The 21,402-nt window shown below is 48.9% G+C and overlaps 1 protein-coding gene across 3 annotated transcripts; it reads right to left on the bottom strand.

The window, feature by feature from the left end:
- Positions 1–916: 916 nt before the first annotated feature.
- Positions 917–21,348, bottom strand: PPP1R3F (protein phosphatase 1 regulatory subunit 3F). 3 transcript variants are annotated; one of them, XM_035288915.3, is made up of 5 exons: positions 21,263–21,348; positions 20,602–20,830; positions 7,263–7,318; positions 6,668–6,747; positions 917–3,171 (listed from the first exon to the last, which is right to left on the bottom strand). In XM_035288915.3, exons 2-5 carry the CDS (start codon positions 20,646–20,648, stop codon positions 1,915–1,917), a joined length of 1,440 nt encoding a protein of 479 aa, XP_035144806.1. In that variant the 5' UTR covers positions 20,649–20,830; positions 21,263–21,348; the 3' UTR covers positions 917–1,914. The 3 variants fall into 3 exon arrangements, with proteins under 3 accessions (XP_035144806.1, XP_035144803.1, XP_035144804.1); XM_035288912.3 differs by lacking the exons at positions 20,602–20,830; positions 21,263–21,348 and adding an exon at positions 17,782–18,803 and having other exon boundaries at positions 6,668–6,750; XM_035288913.3 differs by lacking the exons at positions 20,602–20,830; positions 21,263–21,348 and adding an exon at positions 17,782–18,803.
- Positions 21,349–21,402: the final 54 nt, after the last annotated feature.

Here is a 21,402-nt window from a genome sequence, read left to right as displayed (position 1 = left end):
AGCTGGGACTACAGGCAGCCACCACCACTATGCCCAGCTAATTTTTGTATTTTTAGTACAGATAGGGCTGGTCTTGAACTCCTGACCTCAGGTGATCCACCCACCTCGGCCTCCCAAAGTGCTGAGATAACAGGATTGAACCACGGTGCCTGGCCTTGCCTTACTGTATTCCTAAAGCTCTTTGGTTTTGCCCTTCACATTTAGGCTTTAAATCCACCTAGAATTATTTTTATTTGTGTTGTAAGGGAGGGATCCAAGTTCGTATTTTTCAATGTGGGTAACCAATTGTTCTATTTATTGAAAGTCCAATCGCTCCCCCACTGTTCCAAAACACTCCTTGGTCACCAGTTCTGTGTGTACACATAAGTGGGTCTGTTTCTGAGATCACTAGTCTTTTATTGGTCTATTTGTCTATTCTTGCAAAAATATCATACCATCTGAATTGATACACCATACAATAAGTATCAGTGTCCTGGCTAGTCTTGCCACTTCTACATAAATTTAAGAATTAATGTGTCATGATCTATACACACGCAAAAATCTACTGGAATCCTGATTGGATTTGCACTGAACCCACAAAACAGTTTCAAGACAAAATGACAGCTTTGCACAGTGGCCAGTGAGGAAGAAGGGAAATGAAGGGAGTGTGGTGTCTTGGAAACCAAGTGAAGAAAGGGTTGCAAGGTAGAGATGATCAACAACTATGTCAAATGCTGCCAATAGTCCAAGTAACATGAGGTCTGAGACTTAACCATGGCGATAATGATGTGATTATCCTCAGCAGTTTTGCTGAAATGGTTGGGTAAAAAAAATCTGATTGGGGCTATTTTAGAAAGGCATTGGAGAAAAACTGAAGAAAGCTCATGTAAATATTTCTTTCAATAAGTTTTTCTGTAAAGGGAAGTAAATAAATAAATTTATTTTGTTGAGCAGTTTATTCGCATGCAATCAGTGTATCTCTTTCCTTCAAAGTTTCTGGGCTTCCTGTTTTTAGTAGAAATGTGATGTCTGCTGACAGCAACTGTGCTACACGTTTCACAGTGCCTTAACTCCTCTTTCCTTTCTGAGGCCTTCCCTATCTCGGGGGCTAAGGGGTCCCCCTGCTGGTGTCAAAGGCTATTTTTTCAGTAACCTCAAAACCTTGCGGCTGATTCACAACTGATGTCCCCACATCCACAGCAGACCACAGCCACCACTGCAACCATGTGACTGACACCAAACCCTCTTGTGGCTGCTGCTCTTCCTCCCTGGCTCCTACCACCACCATCCAAATAGATACTGCAGGGCCCCATAGGCAGAACATGGAAAAGACAAAGAACCATATGGATTAGGACCACGAGATGAACAGACACAGATCTTCAAGGACAGACGTGTTGAAGCAGCAGCAGGTGACTATGTCCCACACCCAACTCTCTACTGTGATCCTCCCGCAGAAAGTGACCACCCTGCACACTCATGCCCAAACAGGAGAACACTACACCACAAGACATGTTTCTCATAGAGCTCTATTGTAGCATATAATAATAAGTACTCTATATAAATTAAATTAAAAATAAAGCTCCAGCAGGTTGCACAGGTTGGCTGTTAATAAATATATCTCTGGGTAATTGTGCCCCAAGACCAGCTCACGACCACTCTCCCTCATCCAGAGAATTATACAAAAATAAATACAGGCTTGGGGGGTAGGGGGACGACATGCCCAGTTCCACTCTAAAAGTTCCCCTCACTCACACCATCCACCCATCCCCTCGTCTCCACTGGTGTCACCACAGGGATCCCTGTGTTGACTAAAGAGCTTGGGGATGGGAAGGCCTCTCTTTCAGTTGAGCATTCTCAGAAGTAAAGGACCCAGGTCCCCTTGCTGCATAGGCCATGTATCCCATCTCAAGCCTCTGCTGATTCCACAAGCAGAGCCTACGAGAACCAAGCCAGAGAGAGGCACAGCGCAAGCACCAGGAGGGACACACCACTGTTAAGAGCCACAGGGACCACCACTAGCCCAGCCAGGACCCCCAGAGTCTGGGTCAAGGGTCCCCGGAGCTGAGGCGGCAGTACACACACACATTCTGCAGGGGCTGCTATGGCAGGAGAACTCTTTGGGGGTTCAAGGCTTAGGTCTGCATCCTTTTCATCCTGGGAGCTCACATGAGGCCTGGCCATGCTAGAGAGACAGACTTCAGCCTCAAAGGGACCAAGGAGGGTGGGATTTTGCCCCTGCAAAAGGATGGGAGCAGCTGGCTCCTTGCCAGATATGGGATCCAAGCTTCCTGCCCACTCACTGGTTACCTCCATCTGGGCTTCTGTCCCGGACTCCCCCAGGGACTCAGTCACCCCAGCTATCACCCTATTCATGTGCAAAGAGCTGTTGTCCTTACCCATCCCTTTCTCAGGATCCCCAGTGAACTGACACTCTGTACTCAGAACCACAGGGCTGTCACATCCCGAGCCCTCTACCCATGGGAGCCACACATCTCCCATAGTGGCTACCACAGAACGGGCCCCGGAGAGGATTTCCGGAGGCGATTCCTTGGGGCTGTCCCCTTCTGGGCTGGAGGGTGTGACAGAGAGCCCCTCTTCACCCTCCCCCTCATCATCAGGGTCTTCGGTGTCCTTGATGAGCTCCACGCCACGCCCCAGCCGGGCATAGTGCAGCGTGATCTCCTCAGCCAGGGCGCTGTTCAGGGCCCGCTCAGGGCTGGGCCACTTCAAGATCAGGTCACGGTCTGTCAGTATGCCCAGGGGATGGCTGGGGGACATCCCCCCATCTGTGGAGCCCTCCCCAACACCCTCTACCCCACCTGCAGCCACAGCAGCCCGTAGGCGGCTCAGGTGAGACAGGTAGAGCTGCTCCAGCTCCTGGTCGATTGTGTCCTCACCAAGCAGCTCCTCCGACCCACTCACAGCCTCCAGCCCCCCTCCATTCTCGCTCAATACTCCCCACGTGGCCTCTGCCTGCTGCTGGCTGGGCTCCAGGAAAGGCCCAGTGGCCCCTTCGCTCGAATCGGGCCCTGAGGCCTGGTCTCTGGGGGAGCCACCCAGGCCACAGAGAGGGGAGGAGGGGGGAATCCTGATGGCCGGTGCCTGGAGGACCTCTGTAAAAGCCACAGGTGGACTGCTTCTGGGGATGTCACCTTCTTCCGGAGGGTTGCCAGTCATCGGAACGTCAGAAACCTGGAGCCATGGCCAGGGTGGGGGAGATGGGGGGGAGAAAAAGCAAGGGAATGAAATAAAGGAGGCGATGGAACAAGCAGAGACAGTAAGAAGTATGACAGCCCACAGCTAGCCCCGCAGGGGTTTCTACATAAAAATGCCCTAAAGCGCCCTCCATCACTATCTAGACTCCAAAGACTCTTTCATTTATGGTAAAATAACACAATTGGATGCAGTGAAACGGTGCTTCTTGCAGATTATAAAGCTGAGGAATTTGGTGGGTGTGAATATCTGGTGAATGATCATCACTAAATACTGCTGGTTTACCTTCAAAATAGAGCCAGTTAAAATAACTGAAAGTATAAGTGGCCAGGCGCGGTGGCTCACACCTTTAATCCAAGCACTTTGGGAGGCCAAGGTGGTTGGATCACATGAGGCCAGGATTGAGACTAGCCTGGTCAACATGGTGAAACCCCGTCTCTACCAAAAATACAAAAATTAGCTGGGCAAAGTGGTATACATCTGTAATCCCAGCTACTCAGGAGGCTGAGGCAGGAGAATCACTTGAACCCAGGAGGCAGAGGTTGCAGTGACCTGAGACTGTGCCACTGCACTCCACCCTGAGTGACAGAGAGAGACTGTCTCAATAAAAAAGGAGTATAAGTGGGTTGTTTGTAACACAAAGGGTAAATGCTTGAGGAGATGCGTACCTCATTCTCCATGATGTGATTATTATGCACTGCATGCCTATATCAAAACATCTCCATAAATATATATAACTACTATGTCCCCTCAAAAATTATAAATAAAAAAAATTTTAAAAGTAAAAATAAAATGCAGAAAAACACCCAAAACATAGCCAGGATTACCTATGAATCCATGATGCATCATCTTTTCTTTTAAAAAAAATTATTTCCTAGCTCCATCTTTTGAAAGGGCCTAGAAACAATGACCAATCTAGTAGCAGCAAGCATGCCAAGCCCTCAAACCTTGGCCTCTGAATGCCACTCTCTACTGAAAGGAAACAGTGCTCCTTAGAGAAATGACTGTTTCTGGCCAAGCACTGTGGCTCACTCCCGAAATCCCAGCACTCTGAAAGGCTGAGGCGGGTGAATCGCCAGGCAGATAAGGAGTTCAAGACCAGCCTAGCCAACATGGCAAAACCCTATCTCTACTAAAAATACAAAATCAGACAAGTGTGGTGGCATGTGCCTGTAACCCCAGCTACTTAAGAGACTGAGACAGGAGAATAGCTTGAACCCCGGAGGCAGAGGTTGCAGTGAACCAAGATCACAACACTGCATTCCAGCCTGGCCAACAGAGCAAGACTCTGTCTCAAACAAACAAAAAAGAAATAAAGAAATGGCTGTTTCCAGGCTGGGAACAGGAAGAGTACAGGATGAGCCTAGAACATATTGTCAAAAGGACAGAGAAACCCATCTCAATAAGCTCCTACTAGCCAGGGATAGTTTAATTTAAGCATCAAAAAAACAAACAAATAAGTGCAATGGACTAAAACTCATCAACTATGTTTAGAATTCATAGAATTTATAATGACACAAAACCAAAAATCCGTTCACTGGTCACCTTTGGAGTAGTACTTCCTCTGAAAACTGATAAATAAAATGGAAAAAATTAAATATTTACACTGATGTTTCTGTAAAAACTGTATCTCAAGATAGCCAAATAGCTGATATGGGAAAGTTTTTCTTTAGAGACAAATTCTAGCTAATAAAGGAAGTGGGAATAATAGAACTAAATAGAGTTAATTCTAGTTAAAAGATTAAATATTCATTTAATAACATTAATAATTTGATAAATTAAATAAGATTACATTAATAGAATTAATACATTAATAAAAATGGAGTAAGAAACATATTTCCACCTAGATGTAATCAGCCAGACCCAGACTGAAAAATTCTACAGGACAAGCAAAGTTTCTTTAACCAACAAATTGCAAATAAAGAAAGCGGGGGAGATTTTAAAAATCTAAAGAGACATATCAATCAAATCCAACGTGTCAACCTTGTTTGGATCCTAAAACATTTATGAGAGAAGGAAACCTGAACACTAACCAAATACTTGATGACACTAAGGAATTACCATTTATTTTCTGAGGTGTGATGATAGTATTGTGGGGATTTTTAAGAATTCTTAATTTTGTGGCCGGGCTTGATGGCTCACACCTGTAATCCCAGCACTTTGGGAGGCCAAAGCGGCAGATCCTATCTCTACTAAAAATACAAAAATTAGCCAGATGTGCTCACTTGAACCCAGGAGGCAGAGGTTGCAGTGAGCCGAGATCGCGCCACTGCACTCCAGCCTGAGTGACAGGGAAAGACTCTGTCTCAAAAAGAAAAAAAAAAAAATTATCTGAGATAAAAACAGAAGTATTTATGGATGGGATGATGTCTGGGTGTTTTCCAAAATAATTCCAGAGGGAATGGGAGGAGACGGGGTATAGATAAAATAAGAATTTTAAGTAAGTTTTGATATTCACTAAAGCTGGGGGATAGTATATGTAGGTTCATTATAGTATTTTACTTTTATATACATTTGAAAACTTTTATAATTAAAAAGTTCACACACACACACACACACACACACACACACACCCCTCCAAAATGTCTCCACCTCCCCTACCTACCATCACGCTTGCCTGGACCCTGCAGTGGCCTCCCCCTCACTGCTTGCCTGTTTCCACCCTCCACAGTCTATTTTCCATGCAGCAGCCAGAGGGAGCCTGTTAAATCCTAAATCAGATCAAGTCCCTCCTCTGCCTACAACACTCTTGCGGCTCCCCCTCACTTGGAGTCAAAGTCAAAGTCCTTACCATGGCCTATGAGGCGCCGCCTGATCTGTCCTCAGCCACCTCTCTGCCCTCACCCCATACCACTCTCCCCCTTCCCTGTTCTGCCCCCGCCACACTGGCTTCTACACTGTCCTTCACACACGCCAGTCATGGCCTCACCTCAAGAACTTCACACTCACCTGGGATGCTCTTCCCTTAGTTATCCACATTATCCACATGGCTCACTCTCTCACCTTCCTCAGATCTTTGCTCAGATCACTAAAGCCTTCCCAGACCACCCAATCTAAAGTTCCAACCCCCCACAACACACACACACACACACACAGTCTCACCCACCCCCTATCCCTTTATATTTTTCCTTAGCACTTATCATCACCTAAAGTGCCACACATTCTAACTATTATTTTATCACGACTCACCCTACTAACACATAAGCCCCCTTGAAGAGAATTTTTCCATGTCTGTAACAATGATTAGCACAGAGCAAGCACTCCATAAATATTTGCTAAATTAACAAATGACATTTCTACAAGCCCAGGTGAGTAACTACATTCTCCCCCTCCCCCATCAGGTTCTGAGTTTTGTGCCCTCCCTCCAACCCAGGGAGGACCCACAGCTAGTGGACCCCACCACCCAGCCCAGCAATAGTCACACTATGAGCCTCCTATTGGGCTGTCCGCTCCAAGGCTGCAAGCACCCACTTACCTGAAGTGTCATCTGGGGCCATGGACGGAGAGGGGTGGGGGCCACCAGGGGACCCACTGACTCCTCAACATCAGGGTGCTCTGCTAGAGGGAAGAGAAGAGCAGCATTAGACAAGACAGGCATATAAGTAGGTATGGGTTTGTTAAGAAAATCTGCTATCCTAGCCAACTGGCAGTTTTGCTCTGAAGCTTTCCATGACAATATAAGGCAGAGAGTGCCCTTTCATTTTTTTTTCAATAGGGTCTCGCTGTGTCCCAGGCTGGGGTGCAGTGGCACAATCATGGCTCACTACAGCATCAACCTCCTGGGCTCAAATGATCCTCCCACCTCAGCCTCCCAAGTAGCAGGGACTACAAATGCATGCCAGTAAGCCTGTCTATTTTTTTCTTCTTTTGTAGAGATGAGGTCTCACTATGTTGCCCAGGCTGGTCTCAAACTCCTGGCCTCAAGCAGTCCTCCTGCCTTGGCCTCCCAAAGTGCTGGATTACAGGCATAAGCCACTGAACCCAGCCTTTTTCATTTTTATAGAAAGAAAAACAGGAGGAAAGACATGGTAAATACAAGCTAAAACTCCGAAAGCTGGCCAACTGCTTACCCATGGCAGGGGTGTTATCATCCATGTTCTTCGTCTTCAGTTCCTCCTCAGCAGGCCTGTGGGGCAGAGGAGAGAGTACATGGAGATAATACCCTAAGTGGTCACTTCTGCCACCCACTGGTACCTTCTGAGCCTCCGTGCTAGCCCACCTTCACCTGACAGCTGCTGTTTTCTCTTCTGCTGCCTTTTTTTATCGCCTCATCCTAGAAGTCCTACACCCTCATTACAGAAAATTCACAAAATACAGGAAAGTATAAAGAAGCAAGAAAAACAATCACACATCAGCCAGAGACAACTACTATTACCATTTTGGAAAATTATCTTCCAGATATTCTATGAAATTATTTAGATTCTGCAGACATAATTTCACAGCTAGCTTTGTCCATTTAACAGTAAGAAACATCACTATATACTTTCGCAAACATTTCAGTGGCTGCTTAATACTTGTATCATACCATTTCCTTCCTACTGAGCAGCTAAGTTCTTTCATTTAGAGGTCGCAAAGCAAACCAGCAAACAGCATTGGGCATAATTTTATCGACATTTGTATCATTTCTTTAGGATATACTCCTGGCTGTGGAAAGAGAAAAGATAGAAGAATCCGTCTTCTTGGCCGGACGCGGTGGCTCACATCTGTAATCCGAGGCCAAGGCGGGCAGATCACTTGAGGTTAGGAGTTCAAGACCAGCCTGGGCAACATGAGGAAACCCTGTCTCTACCAAAAATACAAATAATTAGCTGGGCATGGCGCTGCATGCCAGTAGTCCCAATTACTTGGGAGGCTAAGGCAGGAGAATCATTTGAACCTGGGAGGCAGAGGTTGCAGTGAGCCGAGACCATGCCATTGCACGCCAGCCTGGGGGACAAGAGCAAAACTCGGTCTCAAAAAAAAAAAAAACAAAGGCCAGGTGCAGTGGCTCATGCCTGTAATCCCAGCACTTTGGGAGCCTGAGGCGGGTGGATCACCTGAGGTCAGGAGTTCGAGACCAGCCTGGCCAACATGGCGAAACTCTATCTCTACTAAAAATACAAAAATTAGCCAGGCGTGGTGGTGAGCACCTGTAATCCCACCTACTTTGGAGGCTGAGGCAGGATAATTGCTTGAACCTGGGAGGCAGAGATTACAGTGAGCTGAGATCACACCACTGCACTCTAGCCTGGGCGACAGAGCAACACTCTCTCTCCAAAAAAAAAAAAAAAAAAAACACTTTTCTAAGAAAGGGCAGGTGGACAAGACTGTGGGGCAGAGGAAGGAATGCAAATGGAGACTGGGAGGGAGGTCAGAGAGGCCTGGGTCCCTATGCTAGCCTTCCCCTGTCCCCACATCAGCCTGGCATGTCACTTCACCTCCTCACTCACAAAACATAAAACAGAGCTGCGGGGAGTCAGGACATGCCCTAAGCACAGGGCAGTCAAGAGGAATGAGGATGGACAGCCAGAAATTAGGGCCTAACACACAGCAAATATTGAATCAACCATAGATATTTATGCGTCTTGGTCATCCTTCACCAGGCCAGTCAGATCTGAGTGGCATAAGCCAAGTGCATTTCAGGTGGGTCCTTCCAGGGGGGACCTAATCATGGAGAAGTCACTGTTCTTACTCTTAAAATAAGTATTAAGTATCAGCAGATTAAGGCAAATGAAGGAAGCATTGACTAAAACATGTTCAGAGACCTGAGAGGAGCTGGGGCAACTGCCCACACCTTTGTCTTCCTAAGAGGCAATGTGACATTCTTGATACTTCTGGCAGTGGTTGAAACTTTCTTTTTTTTTTTTTTTTTTTGAGATGGAGTCTTGTTCTGTTGCCCGGGCTGAAGGGCAATGGCATGATCTCATCTCACTGCAACCTCTGCCTCCTAGGTTCAAGTGATTCTCCTGCCTCAGCTTCCCAAGTTGCTGAGATTACAGGTACCTGTCAGCACGCCCAGCTAATTTTTGTATTTTTAGTAGAGACGGGGTTTCACCATGTTGGCTTGGCTGGTCTCGAACTGCTGACCTCAGGCGATCTGCCTGCCTTGGCCTCCCAAAGTGCTGGGATTACAGGCATGAGCCACCGTGCCTGGCCTGGTTGAAACTTTTTGAAAACCCATAACCAATTACCTTCACAGAAATGGAGTATCATCATCTGACCCCTACATAGTACCTACTATGGCATTACACATTGCTCTAAGTGCTTCACATTTTTTAAAGAAGTTTTCTGGTGTTTTTTTTTTTAAGAGATGCAATCTTGCTATGTTGACCAGGCTGGGCCTGAACTCCTGAACTCAAGCAATCCTTCCATCTCATACTCCCAAAGTCCTAGGACTACAGGCACAAGCCAGCGCACCTGGCCAACATGTGTTAATTCAATCCTCATAACCACCCTATGAGACAAGTACTTATAATCCTCTGAAGAAGGTAGTACTACTGTCTCCATTTTACAGAGGATAAAACAGAGGCTGAGGAAATGGCTCAAGGTCATACACTTCACATCACAACCCAGGCCTTCTGCCTCTTACCCAATCAGCTGCTGCTTCTTGGATGAGGGACTGGGGTCTTACCCAACCCATATCCATCCTTTCTAGAATTAGATTGAAGGAGGCATCAATACTAGACAGGATCCCTCCCTCCTCCTTCATGCAAGCTTTTCTTTGGGCCTGCCTTTGCCCACATATTCATTCCCCACTTCCCTACCTCCATGGGCCTGGGACATGTGTGGCTAGTAGACCACTAGACACAGAGTGGCTGCAAGAACTGCTTTCTATAAACACCCTCAGGGAGGACGCTTGAACCATATATATGTATCTAGAGTATAGAAGAAATCGCGTCTTTCTCTACTGTCTAGGTCTCACAAATCTCACCAGAGGTACTTGAGTCAGAAATTACAGGGCCTAGGGTGGGCGAATCTGGGAGCCCAGCAGCCACCTCCCACACATCACAGATGAGAAAGAGAGATTCAGAGTAAACCAGCTTGGTCCCACACTAATCCCCTCCAGGGGTCTAAAATCCAGGTCTTTGGACTTACGTCTCAACATGATTTCTGCCAGGCTGCTTTAACTTACTTCTTTTTGTCGGCATAGTCCTTCATGACAGAAAACATCCTCCTCCTAGGATCTTCTAAACCAAGCCTCTTCAAGAAGGCCCACAGAGAGACAGAAAGCCAGCCCTCCCACCTGTGCACAGGAGCAGACAAGCCTTCCCCTCCATCTTGCCCAGTCCCAACATGTATTACAATCAGGCTTCTAAAAGCCACTACAGAGTCATAGATGTGAGAATGAAAAAGGAGAACACTCAGGAAGCAGCCAGCCAGCAGGAAAAGGACTCCACAATTCAGGTGGAAGAAGAAGAGAAAGAAAAACAAATACAAAATCAATACCTCAGCCCCCAGAGCACCCGTTCCATGGCTGAGGAAGGCAAGAACATCTAAAAAGTGGGTCACACAATTGAGCCAATCCCAAGATCCGCAACATCGGCAGAAGCAAACAAGTCACTCTCCAAAGTGAGATATGAAAGCAGAAAGCATAAGCATGTATTGTTCACCTCCTCCACCCTGAGCCCTTCTCATTGATATACCAAGGCATTTGAAAACCTTCACATCTATCCTTCAAAACAACACCCTTCCCTTTTTACAAATGCAAAAACTAAAACCCAAGGAACTGCATCTCTACACTCACTGACTACACAACCACGCTGATCACAAACATCCCAGGAGGGCTCCACTTTGAGGAGAGTTTGAAATTGTGGGCTTAAAAAGAAACAAGTATCTTTGAACAGTCTTTCACAGTAAAAACTCAAGGGCAGCTATGACTTCAATCAACAAGAGGATAGTAAGAGAAATCAAGTACAAATGTATACTGACTCACTGATACTAACCAAGAAGAGGGGTTCTTAGAAAAATGGGGAGGGAGAAAATTAAGAACAAAACTGTACCTGCAGGATGCCTGCTCGTTTTCAAGAAGGAAACCTGTTCTTTTGGCACAAGCCCCACAAGTACCACGTGGCATCCCCTCAAGGGCAGTGAGCCATAGGGGCCAGGGCACACAGATCTGGGACATCTTGGACATATATCATTTGGGTGCTAGTGAGCACTAGTCAAGCCGGTATCGCCTAAAAGGGGCCATCTCAAGCCTGCACGCCAGTCTCCTGGGCGTGCAAATTCCTCTGGCCATCAGGAAACACAATGGCTGCCGAGCTGAGATAGTCCCCGAGGAGACCAGAGGGTGAGGACTTGGGAAGAGGTGGCATTGGCCCAAGCCTAGGCCAGCTGAGAGAGAACAGAAAGGTGAATCACCAGTCACAGAATGAGCGAGTGGGCGAGGGCAGACAAGCCCCATGGAGAAGAGCAAAGCAAACTTTCAGAGCAGTCACAGACTGCCCTCACTACCACCACCTGAGTCCTCTGGAGCACCCCCAGCACTCATGTTTTCAAAGAATTTTGCAAGCCCAAAGTGGGTCAGGTGCTGAAACCCAAAGGGAAACTCAGCAGACCCCGGCTCCCATGTAGTCAACCTGAAGATAATGCTGACTTTCTGGGGGGACGAGTGGCTTCAGAAACCTGACCCGCGATACTCAGAATTGGAGTTACCCTGAGCCATTTGCTTTCTGAAAAGAACAGGGTTTGAAGGTGGCTGTGAAAGCCACCAAGTTATGTGGGGCACTGCTGTGCCTTCCCCAACAAGTATGTCAGCCTCAACTCTGGGACTTGTGGGCGATCCGGCAGAATAGAGGGAGGAGAGCAGTTTCTCGTGCCATGAACTTCTTCAACAGCCATGACTTCATTCTTTGGCCATGACCCACAGTCATTCTACATCATAACCCAGCACACCCACACATGTGTAAATAGACATATATATATATATATAACTGAAAAACGGTTGTTCTTTGAATTAAACAATACTTACCTTTACTGCATGTGGTGATACATTGGCGTTTCTTATGCTATTTCCTTTTTCTTTTTAATGCTGGTTGAAACCCAGTAAATTGACTTCACATCTCAATAAAAGGTTAGAATATGCAATTCTGAACAATCCCAGCTCTGCCACCTATCAGCTGTGTGACCTGGGACAAGATACTTAAGCTCTCTGTGCCTCAGTTACCTCATCTATAAGGAGGGGATAATAATACCTACAACAGTGAGTTGTTCAGCAGATCAAAGAAATATTTCAAATATTTCAAAAAGCACCTATAAAGCGCTTAACAGTAACCACTTCCAAATTTCAACTGAGGGAAACTGAGGCTCAGAAAAGGAAAGCAACTTGCCCAGTGTTGCCCTGCTAGTAAAATGCATCACCCAGCCTGGTACACTAGCTAAGAGCTGGAGCATTAGAGCAAGACCACACAGGCTCGAATCCCAGCTCTGCCACTTTCTTAGCACATGGCCTCAGGCCTATGTCCTTAACCACAATGCCATACCAAGTTTTCTGTGGCATAAAAGAGGATAACATTCACATTAATTCCTCACTCCCCAGACAACTAAGATGCTCCCTGACTTGCCAGTTGTTCTGGTTTCCCCTGAGGCTGCCAATTTGGATAGCAGGTTGGATCCCCATCCCTTCAGTTTTAGGTGCACTTGAAGACACTGGGCCCTTTCTGTGCATCAGCCCCAGTGATGGACCCTGGAGACAACATGGTGAGCAAACCCAACTAGGAAGCTTACAATTCAGTGTGGAGGAAGACATTAAAAAAATACTCAAACTCATTCTTTCAACAAACATTTATTGAGCACCTGCTAAGTGCCAGGCACTGTGGCAGGCCTGCAGGAATACAGTGGTGAACAAAAGCAGACCATGTCCCTACCCCTCACGGAGCTTACAGTCTAGCAGGGTAAGTCATCCAGCAACCCCCTAATAAAGGTCTAACTACAAACTGTGGTCAGTGCCTTTAGAAATGGAAAGAATATCCTAGAATAAGGGTCCCTGGCCCAAACTGCAGGGTCAGGAAGGGCTTAAGGATGCTGAAAAGCAAAACGAGCAAGTCAGGGGGTAGGGGAGTGAGAGGCTGCTCAGGAACACAGTGGGATAGGTGATGAATGCAGTCCCCAACAAGGTGAGTTTGAGGAATTCTTTGGGCCATCAGTCAAGTGGAGATGCCAAGTTTGGATACATAAAGCTAAGGGAAGAGCCAGGAGAAAGAGAAGGGCCAGAGAGTTAAGAGGAAAAGCAGCAGAGTATGGTCTCAATGCAAGGAAAGATGAAGTAGCAGTGGTCAACCACTTCAAGAGGAAAACCAAAAAACCACCTGCAGGATCTGGCAGATGCTGGGGGTTAATGCTTACATAGGAGTAGGCAAGTGCAGGCAACTCTTTGCAGGGGTCAGCAGTGAAGGAAGGGTGATGGGGTGCTGGTCAGGAGCAGGAGGGAGAGAAGGTGGGTCAGCAAAGACAAAAGGAACACTGGCACAGGTCAAAGTCAATAGAGGATCAAGCAAGGAGGGCAGCAGAAAACCTGCCAGGAGAGAAAAAGTGATTGATGATGTCAGATTCTAGAGCAATTAGCAGAAACTGGGACCCAGAGCACAGGAGGAGGAAATGGCCTGAGCAAGAAGGGACTCCTCATCTTTAACACAGGAAAGGGAAATCAACGTGCAGCCTTGGGGTCCACAAGTTGTAGGGAGTTCTATTGCTATGGCTTCTGTTTTGTTTTTTGAAGCAGAAGAGAAAGTCTGAAGGTAAAAAGAACATTTGAAAGAGTCACTGCAGAGAAGAGACAAGAGTGGATCAGAAAAATATAGTAGAACTGCTAGGCAGGGTGGCCAATGACCCTCGACTGGTGGCAACGCTCATCTGCTCTGCCACGGGACATTCCCCAACCAAGCTTAGCATCTTCTGGGCTGATGAGTGCTATGAAAAAGCTGGGGGCCCGAGGACGTTGGGGTGGACAGGGTCCCCTGAGGAAATCCTCTTAGAACTGAGGGGTCAACACTGGAGGAAACTGCAAAGGGTATGGGATAAACATTCCTCGTGATGTAAACAGCAGGGGCAAAGGCCCTGCAGCAGAAAGGAGTGAGACCCTTTGGAGTAACACAAAGACCCTGGTGACAGGAGCTCAGAAAGAGACACTGATGAAAGACTCGAAGCCAGTGGAGGTCAGATGGGAGGATGGGATGGAAGGGTGCTTGAAGACCACAGTGAGGCTTTCTTGGTCTTTATTTTTAAGAGGAATAGGACACTTCTGAAGAGTAGTGTCAAGTGCCAAGGAAGATCAGGAGGGCTTTTCCCCACACCAGCCCTAGGACTTTGGACTCTGGGAGCCTCAGTTTGCTCATCCAGGAAGAGGAATTTAAAATGCTCTACTCACAGGGAATGTTGTCGGAATTAAATCAGACTTTGTATGAAAATACAGTACTCAGTGAAGTGCCTGGCAGAGAGCAGCGGCTCAGCCAGGTCTCATACAACAAACCCTCTGTACCTCATCCTACCACAAGCCCTGTGACATCTTAGGACCACTCTGCATCTTTTTTCCTGCTGAAACCTAGCACTGTGCCCAGCACATAGTAGACCCTCAATAAATGCTTGTTGATGGATCAAATCATCTCTAAGCTTTAGAGTTATCAAATGCCTGGTCCACCAACCCAGGGAAATCAGTCATTTGGGTTTCTGAACTATGTCCAGATGGATACCACAGACTTCTCCTATGCCCCCACCTGATGTGGTTGTGCTCAGTGTACAGTGGGCCTACAGCCAACATTTCCTAAACAGGAAGCCCTCTATGATAGGGCTCCCACAGGTAAGGGATATCCTGAGATCCTCCACCATTTTCCAAGAGGGCTAGGTCACAAAGGGTGGCTATTCTTCAACAGCGCTGCAAGACACCGGCAGCACACAGGTTCTAAAACAACAAGTTGAAATGTACTCGCCAAGAAAGCCACCGACCTACAAAGAAACCCTTATCGCTGATCTTGCAATGAGCACCAACCTCCCCTTTGCAAGAGCTGAGATCAAAAGATAAAGAAGCTATCGAAAAGCCATCTGCCCACTTAAAATAATATCACAAGTCATGTTAGGAACCACAGACCTGGGGCCAGATACCAAAACAATTGTCTGAACAAGCTGCTTCAATTTCTCCTTAAAACCGCCCATGTATGTTAAAAGAAAAACACCCTCCCCACCCACCTTGGCCCTGCAAGGTTTTGATTTCTTTGTTCTCTGTCTTTTACACTCTTTAAAATGACCAAACTCCTTTACCCAAACTGTCGCATCTTGCAGACAGGGTTCCCATGACAGCCGGCGGGGATGACAGCTTGGGAAAGTGATAGAAATGAAGGTGGCTCTGGGGCACTGGACCTGCTCAGTATCTTGATCTGGGTGGTGGTTACATAAGTGTATACATATGTACAAATCCACTGGGCTGTACATGGAAGATCAGTACACTTTATGTAGGTATACCTTGATAAACCAAAAAGAAAACAAAAAGGTAAAAGGAAAGCATGACATGCTGGGAACACCAACAGTGAAATCCAGAATTTGCCCTGAATTATGCCAGGCTTTCTAGAGGATCCATAGTTTAAAAAAAATAGAAAAAAGAATATGTCCCTGGCATTTCTTCCCTGGCCCTGTCACTCACTAGCTGAGAGGCTTTGAGCAAGCTGGCTCACCTCTCTGAGCTACCTGTTTCCCCTCTATTAAATGGGGATAATCATCACAACACAGCATGCATAGCAGGCCTCACAGAGAGAATGGATCTGATGTTCATAGCACAGAAATCAGTAAATGCTGGCCAGTTATCTTTTGCAGCTACCACCATGCTTCAGTTACCTTGCCCATGTTTGCTGCATCCAATCCAACCATGGGAATTGACTGTCATTCCCCTTAGCAGAGGAAACGAAGGCAAGGCCACAGGGCTAATGGGCGGAGCCAAATTTAGGAGAGAAATCCAGGGAGTACATGTGACTCCCTAAATACTAACACTAGCTAACACCTGTATGATACTACTTTGAGCCAGAGTTGGTTCTGAGCACCTTTACTCGTATCCCATAAAGTAAGTGCTAAAATTCTATTTTACAGATGAGGGTCTTGAGGCACATTGTGGTTAAATGCACTTGCCAAGCGTACAAGGCCAATAAGTGGCAGGGCCAGGATTTCAACCCAGGCAATCTATGCCAGAATCCACACTCCTAATGCTGTAAGAAAAGCCATGCTGCCTGCCCCCTTTAGATGAAGTCTCAGGTTATGGTGGGGCTCACAGGTGGGTGAGTGGGTGCTTACCTCCCTGCTCAGTTACCCAGGCACATCTGCCCACCAGCCCTGAGCTAGACCTTTTTCTCAACTACTCACATCCTAAGGCCTTCCCAGATCCCACAAATGTCTCACTGCAGCCAGTGGCTTTTGACCAAGCACACACATACAAGGTCCAAAAAGCATTTTCCCACTTCCATTTACAGTCCTCCCAGGAGTAGGGAAATGTGTGCATTTTAAGGAGAATCTAGTGATCCCAGGCCAGACTTAGGTGACCACAAAAAGAATCAGGCCTAGCTGCTGCCCCTGAAAAACTCATAGTTGGATCGAGGAAACCTAGGGAAATCTTCTACCGGGGCCTCCTGGGGTATAACTATTTCTCCCTGTCCCTGAATGATCACAGGTGGTGTGGCCAAAAACAAGGGACAAGAACTTCAAGTCCAGTACCCATCTGGTTCTGTCTCTCTCCCACAGCCACTGCTTCCTTGTGAAAGCATGGGCTCAGCCCCTCGCCTTCGCAGGAGGACTCAGAATAGACTACAGCATAACAGTAGAGTACACAGGCTTCAAGGTCAGGCATGGTTGAATTGGAAGAGCCAGGTGCCATCCCTGCTTCAACCAGTTTGTCCACCTCTGGAACCCTGGTTTCCTGCTCTGTCAGAAAGAGAATCGGGTCTACCCTGACTGGCAAAGCCCCTGGTCCACACTACACCACTGCAGTTCTCTCCACTCTAGCACACTGTCGATCATTCACACCAAGCTCATTACCACCCCCAGGACCTCTGCACTTGCTCTTTCCTCTACCTAGCACACCCTTGTTCCATATATGCACATAACTGTTCTTCATCATTCAGGAATTAAATGAAACCTCCTCAGAAAAGTCCTCCCTGTTCCTTTTTCTACAAACTCTCCCCCACCTCCCCACCAGATCTGTGCATAACTCTTCTTCATCATTTAGGACTCACCTCCTCAAAGGCCCTCCCTTTAACAGCATGTCTAACACAGCCATTCCCTCCCAACCTATCCCCTTACTCCCTTCAGCAGCTAATTTTGTCCTTATTTATCCTATCTGCTTCCTTGCTCGTTTGTTCAAACTGTCTCCCACAGGAGCCTGTATGAATCTTTGAGGGCAGGGTAGATGTCTGTCTTGCTCAGGACTTTACAGTGGAACTCAATAAATGAATGAATAAAACCCCAGTTAAACAGTGCCTAGCACATGTTTGATCTCCATCACTCTTTGACTAACTGACTCAATGCACCCTCCTCCCTGTCCTGGAGAGCAGGCCTGAGGGGTTCCTGGGTCGGAATGCTTGTCCTCCATCCCAGACACAGCCCTGCGTTGGCGGAGGTGGCGCTGGCTGACATTACCTGCGCCTCACCGGCTTCATGCAGCTCTTCAGCTGCCTGGCCTCAGCCTCCACGGGACCCTGGCACTCGGGCTGTGGCTCCAGCTGCGGCTGCTGGGGCAGCCCTTCAGCATCAGTGGGTGTGGGAGCGGGTGCGATCCGGAGCAGGACTGTGTAGTTGCGGCCGTGGTTGTTGGCCCAGAAAGTGCCCTCGGGGGTCTCATAGCGCACCACGAAGTCGAGGCGCGCCCCATCGCCCGCGCCCTCAGCAAAGGGCAGCTGAAAGGCAAAGCGGTCAGTGCGGCCGCCGTCGTCGGGCGAGGAGGCGGACGCCTGGCCGGGGCCTAGGCCGAGCCCCGGATCCAGGATGGGATCTCCTGCTCCTGTTCCTCCCGCTCCTGCCCACGGTGGGCTGCGCGGGACGTAGCGCGCTGGGTGGTCGCAGAAGGAAGCCCAGCCGTCGTGTGAGGCCCGCACGTGCACCGCCTTCTCGAACGAGCGGTTCAGCACGCGTACCAACCCGCGCAGCACTGGCGGGCGGCCCCCGGGCACCCACACCCCGGCACCCCCGGGGACCGCTCCGGGAGGCGGCAGCAGCGCCTCCAGCTCCACCATGACGCGCCCCAAGCGCTCCAGACGGCCCGGCGCGGGCGGCAGCGAAAATGTGGGGACCAAGTAAAACCCCCCGCCAGCGGGGACGGGGCACAGCGGCGAGGGCTCGGGGCAAGCCTCCTCTTCCTCCTCCCCTTCATCCCCATCCTCGCCATCGTCGTCTTCGTCGGCCCCGCCGCCGCCGCCGCCGCCATCTTGCCCGGCTGCCGCCGCCATCTTGCCCGCCCCGGGCCCGCCCCACGGCCGGTAGCGGCGCAACTGCGCCAGCGGCAGCCCCAGGGCCTCGTCGGCGAAGAGCACCCTCCGCGGGGCCACCGCCGCCTCTACCGAGGTGCGGGGCTCACCCGCGGCTGGCGAGGGGGGCGCGGGATGCCGCAGCGGGGGCTCCACAGGGGCCGTACGCGCCATATCGGCGGCGGCGGCGGCGGCACCGACGGCACCGGCGGCGGGACCGGCGGGGGCAGGGCCTGAAGGGGCGGGCAGCCAATAGGAAAGCCAGCGCGGGAGGATACGGCTCACGGGGGCGTAGGCGGCGAGATGAAGACAGGTATAGCAGAGAGCCAATGGGCAGCCACGCGCGGATGACGTACAGTGAATTGAGAGCAAGAGAAGCACGCAGCCAATGGGGATGCCCGGGAGTGGGCGGTGTAGGGGGCGGGATGATCGGGGAATCAATGAAAAGGCCGGAATATGGTGGTGCGGAATCCAGGATGAAGATAGCAGAAGCAGGGCAGCTAATGCGGAAGCCTGAGCGAGAGCGACATGTGGGCGGTGGGAAAAGTGGAATGGCTGCAGGCGATGAGGGCAGCCGGGAAGTAACGCAGAGGCCTGAAAAGTGGGAGATCCCGCGGGTTGCGTAGGCAGTAGAACGGAAGCTAGAGACAGAGAACAGCCAATGAACAGCTGCTCGCGGAGTGACGATAATGGCTATAGCGAGCCAATTGGGAGTCTTGTGAGCGTGCACTAGGGCTTCGAGGGGCGGTGTCGAGGAGGAACTAGCCAATATGAAAGCTAAAAAGAACCCAAGAGGCGGGTGTGTCAGCGGCCACGGAGGTGGGACCATAGGTGGCCGAGCCAATGGAGGTGGAGGCTGAAGGCGGGAGTGAGGAAGAGAGATGGCGGATAGCCAATGAGAGAGCCAGGGTGAAGGCGGCGAGCCCTCAAAGGGCAGTGTTAGTATGGCATGAACCAATGCCGAGGCTAGAAAGTGTAGTAGAATGGAGGGTGGGCTTGGAGGCGAGACAGGGAAAAAAGCAAAGCCGGCGCGGATGGTGTAGGTGGTGTGAAGGGAGGCATGAGTAGCCAATAAGAAGGCCAGAGGGGAGGATGCTGTATAGGCAGAGTCTGAGCTATTGGGTGGTCGGATTAGGAAAAATGTGCCTCTCAGGGATGGGGTTACTCTCTCCCTAACCCTCCGTGACTCCCTATTGCCCCAGGAATACCCAGAGCCCCTGAAGGCCTAGACCACACCCTGGTGTGTGGCCTAAGAAAGTGAAAAGGACTCTCCTGTTGCAGTTAGTTACTGGGTCCTCCCTGCCCAACTCCAACCTTTGCTTGAGCAGTGCCGCAAGCCGAAAATGCCCCTGATTGTTGGCTGGGCGCCGGGGCTCACGACTGTAATCCCAGCACTTTGGGAGGCCGAGGCCAGCAGATAACAAGGGCAGGAGTTCGAGATCAGTCTAGCCAAAATAGTGAAGCCCCATCTCTACTAAAAAATAAAAAAAATTAACCGGGTGTGGTGTTGTGTGCCTGTAATCCCAGTTACTCCAGAGGCTGAGGCAGGAGAATCGTGTGAACCCAGGAGGCAGAGGTTGCAGTGAGTCGAGATTGTTCCATTGCACTCCAGCCCGGGAGACAGTCCGATTCCGTCTCAAAAAAGAAAAAATGCCCCTGATTGTCAGCCCCAAGCACTCTCCAGGAATTGGTACTATTGTTGAATGAATAGCCAAATAGGAAATTGAACTTTCTGAAGGATTCACTTTTTTTGATTTCAGCTCATTAATCACTGAGCCTGACTGTGTGCTGCCAGAAGTTGACTGGGCATATAGGTAGCCTCTGACTAATAGAATCACAATCAAAGCCCTGTCTTTTGCCCAACATGACACTCCACACCCCACAGGGGCCTCACTTCCCCGCTTTCTCTGCTCCTACTGTTCCCTCTCCCAAGAGTGCTGTTCTTTCTGCTGCTTCCCTCTTGTAAACTCCTTTCACTCTCCCTCTGTAGTCTCACCTTCTGTGGGAACTCAACTGTAGCTTTTGTCCACTGAACACATCCATTCAGACATTCCTCCTCCATCCTGGGAAGATGTACTGAACACCTACTGAGTGCCAGGTTCTGAGCATGCTGTTATCTCATTGGAATCTCACAGCATCCTAGGAGGGAGGTGATCTTTCCAGCAGCCCCTCTCCCCAGGTCTCCATGTCCAGGATGTCCATGAGTTAGAAAGGAATATGTTCAGCTGCAATTAACAGAAAAATCATAAAATAATGGGGGCTTAAGCAAGATAGAACTTTATTTTTTCTCACCTAAAAGTTCAAGCTGGCAAATAGTCCGGGGACTCCTCCCTGCCTACCTGGTTTGGGTATCGTCTGTCCTGATCTGGCCCCGAGACTCTCAGTCTTCAACAAATCCTTTTGGCTCTCTATTAAAAATATTTCCCAAATACCCCTCTTCTCACCACCTCCACTGCCAACACTATCACCAGTCACCTAGACTACTACAGTAGCCAGCTCCTTGCTGGTCCCCTGCTTCCACATTCAGTCCCTAGACCCCATTGGACACTTAGCAGTCAGGGGCTTCCTGTTAAATTCTAACACAGTTTATGTTTCTCCTATGCTTGCAACCCTCTCATGCCTTCCACCTCACTCAGTGTTGAAGCCAAAGTCCTTACCATGGCCTACAAGTTCCTGCGTGGTCTAACCTCCGAGTCCGCTCTCTGACCTCACCTCCAACTTCTCTTCTTGTTCCCTCCACACTAACCACACCAGCCTTCTTGTAGACTTTGAACAAATCAGGTACACTCCCACCTCA

This window comes from Callithrix jacchus, chromosome X (genome assembly GCF_049354715.1).
Source record: "Callithrix jacchus isolate 240 chromosome X, calJac240_pri, whole genome shotgun sequence".
NCBI classification, from domain to species: Eukaryota; Metazoa; Chordata; class Mammalia; order Primates; family Cebidae; genus Callithrix; species Callithrix jacchus.
This window is presented reverse-complemented; position numbering and strand designations above follow the sequence as displayed.